Source organism: Strongylocentrotus purpuratus, unplaced genomic scaffold (assembly GCF_000002235.5).
Source record: "Strongylocentrotus purpuratus isolate Spur 01 unplaced genomic scaffold, Spur_5.0 spur5_contig_833, whole genome shotgun sequence".
Taxonomy (NCBI): domain Eukaryota; kingdom Metazoa; phylum Echinodermata; class Echinoidea; order Camarodonta; family Strongylocentrotidae; genus Strongylocentrotus; species Strongylocentrotus purpuratus.
Window position 1 is genome coordinate 1,099,747 of NW_022145539.1, and position 8,775 is coordinate 1,108,521.

General features: G+C 38.4%; 1 protein-coding gene and 1 long non-coding RNA gene across 2 annotated transcripts; both read left to right on the forward strand.

The window, feature by feature from the left end:
• The first annotated feature begins 1,362 nt into the window (after positions 1 to 1,362).
• LOC115923477 (craniofacial development protein 2-like) lies at positions 1,363 to 3,478 on the forward strand. Its single transcript, XM_030984175.1, has 3 exons — positions 1,363 to 1,369; positions 2,211 to 2,295; positions 2,803 to 3,478. Exons 1-3 carry the CDS (start codon positions 1,363 to 1,365, stop codon positions 3,476 to 3,478), a joined length of 768 nt encoding a protein of 255 aa, XP_030840035.1.
• Positions 3,479 to 6,265: 2,787 nt separating this feature from the next.
• On the forward strand, positions 6,266 to 7,127 carry LOC115923453. Its single transcript, XR_004063892.1, has 2 exons — positions 6,266 to 6,408; positions 7,065 to 7,127. It is a non-coding gene; the product is annotated as an uncharacterized LOC115923453 (long non-coding RNA).
• The last annotated feature ends 1,648 nt before the right edge of the window (positions 7,128 to 8,775 follow it).

Below are 8,775 nucleotides of genomic sequence, written 5' to 3' on the forward strand. Positions count from 1 at the left end.
CCTACCTTTTCTAAATCATGAAGACATTCATTTCGATATTTGCACTCAATTGGCTATGTCACACTGCAATTTTAGATTTTGTTATCCGTTAATTTAAAAAAAATTGATAATGTATCTGTTTTGTTTAGATAATAAGCTTGACTTACTTGACTTAGGTGCATAGGACGGTGTGTCCCCTTGCTCCCCTACGAGAAATCATGCTCCAGTCTGATCTTAATCTCATGATGCGATGTTATTTAACGTAAGCATAATTACAATCACAAAACTACTCTTCTGAACACGGACACTCAACTTTATTTCAAAATAAATTGATTGATATTCCCCTTTACAATTTTTACAATGTAATTTGCCATATGTTGCACTTGTATCACATACTAAGTGTCAATACAATATGAATTTACGTTGATCACAATAAGACAATAATTATTTTTCACTCTTGATTTGTAAAACAAAATATTGATGTATATACAATCTCAATTAAGTTTCATAATACAATGTTCATGTACATGCATATAAGCAATTGCATCTCACTATACACAAATCGTTATAATGTTGTAGTAGAATAATCAATTGATTATATGCAAACAAGTAATCTTAATAATGAATTTGTTATCAATTTGTCTTGATGAGATGTAGAAAGAGATAAAACCAACATTATAAATATTCCAAGATGCTTTTTATTTAACTGATGACTTACATCTTTTACTCATTCATATCTTTGTAATCAATCCGACACGAGCAGTGTAATATTGGAAACATCCAACCATTTTATTTTTAAAAGGAGACAAGAACTGTGTTACTTAGAAATTCTTCAAAAAAACATCTCTTTGCAGAATTTTAGGCAACAAACACTAAAAATTGCTTTTATGATCTCCATTCTTGAAGTGTCCTTTACTTTGATGTTTCAATGCCTTACCCCCCCCCCCCTTTTTTTTTTGGTAACAAGAAATTAATTCAGTTTGAGAGCTTGCAACAAATTATTGTAGCCCCTCATAAGTGTTGGGAGCTCAAAATTCGCCAAAAAAAAAATGATGGGCAAAATCTCACTTAAAATGTATCTTAATGTGAAAGAGGATGTCATTTATTAAGACACTTTTCTGCAAAACTTTTCGAAACAAATGTGTTTGAAGTCGAATATTGATGAAAGAATACAAAAATTAGGATTTCTGCGTACAACAGAAAACGCAAATTATGTATTCTTTTCTTAAATGTCTTCAAATACATTTTTTGTGGGGAGTGGAATCTTTGCAGAAGTGTATCTTAAATGACATCCGCTTTCACATTACGATACAATTTAAGTAAAATTTTGCCATCAAATTTTTGGAGACTTTGGAACTCCCATCACTTTAAAGTGGCTTTAAGATGACTGGTATGCATTTAATGCGCGCTAATGGTATCAACGCGCTGTCTTCTAACAGGATAATCAAGCACTTTTCAAACTCTCGTTGCATTTAAAAAAATATATATATTATTATTATTATTGTTATTATCATTATATCAAAATATACAAGATCCTAGAGCAACGTATGTGAGAGCGGTCGAGCTTTTAAAGTTTCGCATAATTTCAAAATTCAAATCCTAAAAAACACCCTCTATTTTTCTTCTTTTCTTTTTCTCGTTTTGCTTTTCGTCTTTTGCATATGTGCGCCTCTTCTCTTTTAAAGGGGGGGGGTGGGGTCGCACTTCTTCAGGTGTCGCCCCTGACATGGCACCTAGCCTGCCCCCTCTTTAGGTACGCCATTGTTCAGAACCCAACGACCTGTGGATTAACGGTGTTACAAAGCTTTGTGCAAGTAGATATCAAGGATCGAAACTCCCTGAGCCTCCACCAGTAAATGACGATATTAGCTATGTAATTGGTAATTATCATCATGTCTTGGGCATAATCAAGGCAGGTTTCGATATAACCACTTGCATTTCCCTTGTAAAACTCATAACCTATGGGGTACAGCATAAAGAAGACAGTAGTCCCTAATATTATGCAGAATGTCCGCAGGACACGTTGGTTTTCCTTCTTGCGCTCTTCCAGCTGGCCGTTACCGTTGGATTCTACCTTAGCAACAGAGCGATAGATGCAGATGTAACAAATCGATGTTGTTGCTAGGGAGATCGTAAATAGGCACAACATTACAAAAATGTTATGCTGACCTATTTGGGCGACACCTATAGTGACTACGAACCCTCCTGAAATGACCCATGTTACGATACAGGTGATGACACATCGAGTGGTAGTGATGATGTTCTTCACGCCGAAAGGGTCAATCGTGATGGTGATGAGCTGATAGATAGCTACCTGTAAGATGCTCAAAGTGGACACGAGTAGAGACGTGAAGAGTACTACAAGCAGCACCCAAGTTGACGATTCTATCTCCTATATTATATATAAAATAAAACATTTAAAACTAATACGTGTCTTCGGATACTGTCTGAAAAAACACATAAAAAAATACATTTCGGGGAAAGATATTTTCTACAATCAGTAAAAAAAAAAAATTAAAAAAAAAAATTAAATGAGCAAGTTTTCGGTTAGCTTTTATTTAGATCTTCATAACCCCCTATAAGCCTGTGTCTCTTATCACTGTTGATGGTGATGGACCATACAAGGAGGAGACTGGCCCTGGTAGCTTTATGCATGTAGGAACAGCATGATAAGTGAGGGGTCAACCGACTTGTGAGATACAGGCAGGCGTCCTGGTCTACCTTCTCGGGGTGGGGGTTGTTAACCCATTGACTTCAATTAGGACGAACAGACCAGGGTGAGGCAGAAGGTAACGGGAACCCACTGTCGTAAATTTTCCCGAGAATACCACATGATGCACAACTGAATAAGAAAATCGAGCCTTTTCAGGTGGAAGTTGAGACCCCTAGGGTGCCCACCCGTAATGCTACTGGGGAAGAGGAGGAGACAGCGGCAAGATATGCCCATGACGGTGGTTCCCCAAACTCCGCCTCGGAAAGGATATCATCTGATGGCAGGACGTCATTCCCGTCTGCTGTTAACCTATGCAAGAAGAAGCAAATGCTACGTTTAGGCACCTGGAATGTGAGAACAATGAACCAGTTAGGAAAGCTGGAACTCCTGATAAAGGAACTAAAGAATATGAAATTGAACATAGTTGAACTAAGCGAAACCAGATGGAAAGGGGAAGGAGTACTCAAACCAGACAGAGACACCACTATTGTCTTCTCAGGAAAGGATAGCGGCAAAAGTGAAAGTGGTGTAGCCATCTTACTCACAAATGAAGCCAGAAATGCACTTGATGCATACACTCCAGTATCAGAGAGAATTGTGATGGTTAGATTGATAGCAAAATCAAAACACCTCACCATCATCCAGGTCTATACTCCCACATCAACACATGACATGAACACTATAGAACAGTTTTATGGACTACTACACACAACTGTGGATAAAGTTAACAATGGTGACACACTAGTAATCATGGGAGACTTCAATGCTAAGGTTTGGAAAAGGTGAAGACATCAGGTGTGGAGTGGGCAAATTTGGCCTTGGCAACAGAAATGAGAGTGGAGATAAATTAGCAAAATTCTGTTATGTCAATAACCTTATTTTAACAAACACAACGTTTGACCACCACAAGAGGAATCTTAGTCACTTGGAAATCCCCTGGGGACAGGTATAGGAACCAAATTGATTACATCTTGATCAGGCGCAGATGGAAGTCAAGCATCAAAGATGCCAAAGCTTTCCCAGGAGCAGACTGTGATACGGACCAGGGTAATAATCTGGAGCGCCAGGAGGGTCAAATCTGACTGAGATGAGCGCTATACAAGAACCCACTATTGTTTTTGTTTTTTTTTATTTATACTGTTAGTCGCAAAGATGCAAATCAAACTGTCTAAAGTCAGCAAGGTATCAAAATCAAGGAGACTGAATGTCAAATCACTTGAAGACCCCAAAACTCTACAGTCTTTCTTCAACTCATCAGAAACCAAATTCAAGAAGAATCTCTCTGAAATAGAAACTAACAAAGAATCTCCATCGGAAACTATATGGGTAGAATTAAGACGGGATAAAGGTACAAAAGCCAAGGAAGAAAGGTACAAGAATCTAAGATCAGAAATCCAAAGAAACATAAGGAAGGATGAAGCATATTGGTTGGAAGAAAGATGTCGGGAAGTGAACGATTTCAACATAGCTGGCAAAGCAAAAGAAATATACTCAGCTATCAAATATGTCAAGACCAAACCCAGAGAAGCGCAACAATCATGTATAAAAGACAAGAACGGCATCATTTTAGATCAGAGGAAAAACATAATGGACCGCTGAAAAGAATATGGAACTGAGCTTTTCAAAAGACCAATTGATGAGTGTCCACAAACAGAAGAGCAGGTCCCTAAAATGGATCAAGAACCAATGCCACTTCTTTCAGAAGTTAAACATGCAGTGAAGAAGCTCAGAGCAGGGAATTCACCAGGAATTGATGGAAAACCAGCCGAACTGGTGAAAGCTACAGGACCATATGGTATCAAATTTCTCCACAAATTATGTGCGAGCATTTGGACTTCTTGCCATTGGCCAGATGAATGGAAGATACAGGAATTTGTTGTCCTGTTTAAATCTGGGGATCAAAAACTGTGCTCAAACTACAGGACTATTGCCCTTATCAGTCATACCAGCAAAATCTTACTCGTGATAATTGTTAACAGAATGAAACAAAAGTTAGAGCAACTAGAGCTACAGAAAAGGTAGAGGGATAAGAGACATGCTTGTATGTTTGCAAGTTTTACTTGAGAAGGTGATTGCCATGGATCAACAAGCTTTTATTATGTTCATCGACTACATAAAGGCGTTTGATTCTATGAGCCACATTAAACTTTTCTCCATCTTCTTAGATATGGGCTTCCCAAAACACCTCGTCACATTAATCCAATCTGACTCTCTATGTAAACCAAAGAGCTAGAATCCGTTGGGATGGTAAATATACTGAATAGTTTGAGATAGGAAAAGGTGCAAGACGGGACTGTATCTCATCACCATACCTCTTCGTCACATACACAAAAAGTGGAATGAGGGAAGCAGATGTCGCACACTATGGCATTAAATTTGGTGGCAAAAACATCTCAAATCTCAGATATGCTGACGACACAGCACTAATCGAATCTTCCAAAGACGGAATTGAAGTCTCACACATGCAGTAAACGATGCCGGCAAGAAACTCAACTTTCATTTAAATGTTAAAAAGACTAAACTCCTAGTTGCTGGTAAAACCTCAGATACCGATTGTAACATCCAGATCGACGGGGAAACAGTCAAAGATGTGGAAAGCTTCAAATATCTTGGATCTACAAAGAACGGCGATGCCAGCTGTACCAGAGACATAAAGATAAGAAAAGCCATAGCAAAGAAGAGAATGGTTGACCTGCATGTACTTTGGAATGACAGGAACATCCCAACAGGTCTGAAAATAAAACCGGTCAAAACCTTTGTTTGGAGTGCTTTGCTTTATGGTGCTGAAAGCTGGACACTGCTCAAAGCCGATGAAAACCGCATCATGGCAGCAGAAATGTGGTTCTGGAGGAAAATGTTAAAGATCAGCTGGAAGGACTAACCTCAGTATTCTACAGGAACTAAACACAGAAGAAAGACATATCCTTGGAAAAATTGCCTGCCGCAAGATGGGTTACTTTGGACACATTCTGCGTGGCAGTGGGAGTCCCTTTGCAGCACAAATAATAGAAGGCCAAGTAGAAGCAAAAAAGAATAAATAGGCAGACAGAGAAAGCAGTAGTTCGATAACATCAAAGAATGGACAGGTCTCACATATTCAGAAGCCAAAAGATTAGCACAGGATAGAAACAAATGGAGAACGACAACAAGAAGATGTGCAGATGTGGTCGCCAATCGCCAGCAACTGACGGCGGCAGCCAGGTAGCCAGGTAGATATTCAGTAAATGAGCTTGATACTTTGTCACATCCCCACCGTCAACAAAACAATGTTATATTGATTGTATAATAAAAACAATTGAAATAGTTTGTTTTACCTTCTAGTCGCAACGGCGAGACGGATCCAAGACCGACAATGAACCGAACACAAAATGACGTCACCCTGAGTGACTACGACTTTGTCGGTTATTGGTTTGTTGGAAATGCGTATGTGTGTGTGCATATGTGTGTGTGACTTGGGTATTATCATAAACTCCAAGGAGATCTAAATGGAAAGTAGTCGTCAAGCTATACAAAGCTCATGAACACGGTATTTAGTCATAAAAACAATAACCAGGTATAGATAAGTGTATGACGTTGACTTGCTCAGAAATTTGTCGCCCTCTAGTGGCAGCTGATTTTTGGTTCGATGGAGCAAGCTGAGTTTGTTTGTTACCGAATGTTTTGATTTGTCAAAAATCGTATTCTGAGGGATATTCAGTTCACAAAAGGGCACAGAGGTCAGTATATTTATATATATGATGTTTGCTTGCAATTAAGTGCTGTAATGTAAAGGATTATGAAGATTAATTTGGATATAAAGCCAAGTCTGGTTGTATGTAGCGATACGTTCATGTACACGTGTAATGTGCGACTGTGTAGGAATTTACGTAGAACGGTAAAACCATTTATGAAATATTGGATAAGGTAAAGAGTAATGACTGATATATATATATATATGACTTATGACTGTATGAGACAGGTTTCATTTATCATAGTTATGAAAGTACTAGTATTAGGGTAATTTAGGACAAAGATAAATGAAGTTTACAAGGAAGGTCTGGAAGGATCTACACTTTCTACTTACATAGAAAGGCATATGTGGGGCAATAAAAAGTCATTATTCTTTCGTTATTGGAGTTGATTCAATTTAGTTAAGCTGTCAAGTTACAAGGAGCCATAGAAGCCTTATGAATTGTATGACCTAATGATTATAACGATTGGCAAGGGTTTATAGCCAAGATTATTTTGCGTAGATGATTCTGTAATCGATCGAAACTGTAATCGATATAAATGCTCATTTCCTTATTTGGTAACGTATTGAAGCATTGCAGTTGTGGTTAGATTCATTTGCATATTTACTTATTATGCTTGCAATTTTGTCTTTGTCATACAGTTTTCACGGAGTTACATGGATGGATACGGAGACGTAAAATAAAGATTGACAACTCCCGTAAAAGCCTGTGTCTGACTGAATTTATTGGGTTCTCGTGATCGACAACAGTTACAATAAGAACTGTAAAGGCAAAGTGGGAAGTTATGAATGATTTTGATATTGATCCCAATGTTAAGAATTACACAGGCATAACATTCTTGTCACTGGCATTAATTTGAATTATAAGTGAAATAGATGTATACAATGTCTTCGAAGAGAAGCACACAAGTTCGTCAAAATACTTTTATACGTTCTGTGTTGTTAATATTGTAGACATTTCAGCATATTATCGTCAGTAAGCTTGTCTGCTGGATACAGGTCATCACACCACGATAACTGATAAATAATTGTACGATGTTTAGTTTGCCACATAGGACAAACATACGAACATAAAAAAATTCTCCCATTAATATCTAAAAATGTAAAAGAAAATAAAACATACCTCTTTCTTGAATGTAACTGTATTGAAGCCTGCGTACACAATTACTCCTGCTAAATCTGCGAGCGCGAGATTGAACGGAAATATATGGTGTTGTTTACGAAACCGTGGATGAGAGAGAATGACAAGTAAAGTTGACGTGATCAGTATGAAGGCAATCGCAAATTCTATTAGTGAAATGATGAACATAGCAACATAACATGCTTCTTTATCTTCCAACATGACTACTTCTTGTTCCCTAATGCAGCTCGTTGTTGTAATTAGGTTTGTTGTTGCTATCCAACGATTTCGATAATTTCCGCCATGCTTTGTGTGAGAGGGCGTCTATCTGTTCTGCAGCTCTACTTACGTTTCTGTGATTCTGATATTTTCTAATACTCGTTTATTACCGTGCCTCTTTTATATTCATTGACCGAAGTAAACGACAAACAGCAACCTAACAAACAACAACAAAACAAAAAAGACAATAAACTAACAAACATAAGAACAAACAGAGTTCGTCCAGTAGGTGTGGCATCTGGATCTTAAACGGAGTGCCCGACTATAGAATCGACTCTGAATGACAATGGTGTGACTAAAAATCATCAGTATGACAAAAACTACAACAATCAGAAATGCTTTTCCTCTCACAAGGCACAGTCGAAGTTCACACCCTATTTTTGTCAGACGCTCTCTGAGATGCATTCGTTACCAGTGTGAGTGCCAAGCTCTTTGCTCTGAGAAAAGATTAACTTGAAGTTGAATATCGTAAATTGGATTTAGGAAACAAAAACTCGTTGCCATGACTGCGATAAACCTGACAATACAAATGTGCCGTGTCACTCAACGAACATGCAGCCAGAAGCGTATAGCCAGGCTCCAATAACTGAGTGGGCCGCTGCAATCAAAGCGTGAAGAAATGGAGTTATTAGATGAGTGAAACGCTAATTAATGAACCTATCCACGTGGCGACGGATGTGTGAGAGGACACATTTCATCTTCTCTTCGGGCTCTTTATTTCCTTTTCTCCATTTTTGTTTCTCTTCGTTTTCCTTTGCATGTGCCACCCCTATGCAGGAAGGGACTCAATTCGTGAGAAAATATTTAGCGGCGAAACAGCCGGCCGGTAATTCGGTCAGTTGGGGTAGGGGGCACTATTCTTTTTTTAGGGGGCCCTCGAAAATTTGAAAAATTGCACCCCCTTCTTGAGTGCCAGGGGAGGGGGCCATCTCCAAAAAAAAAGGTAGAACTAAC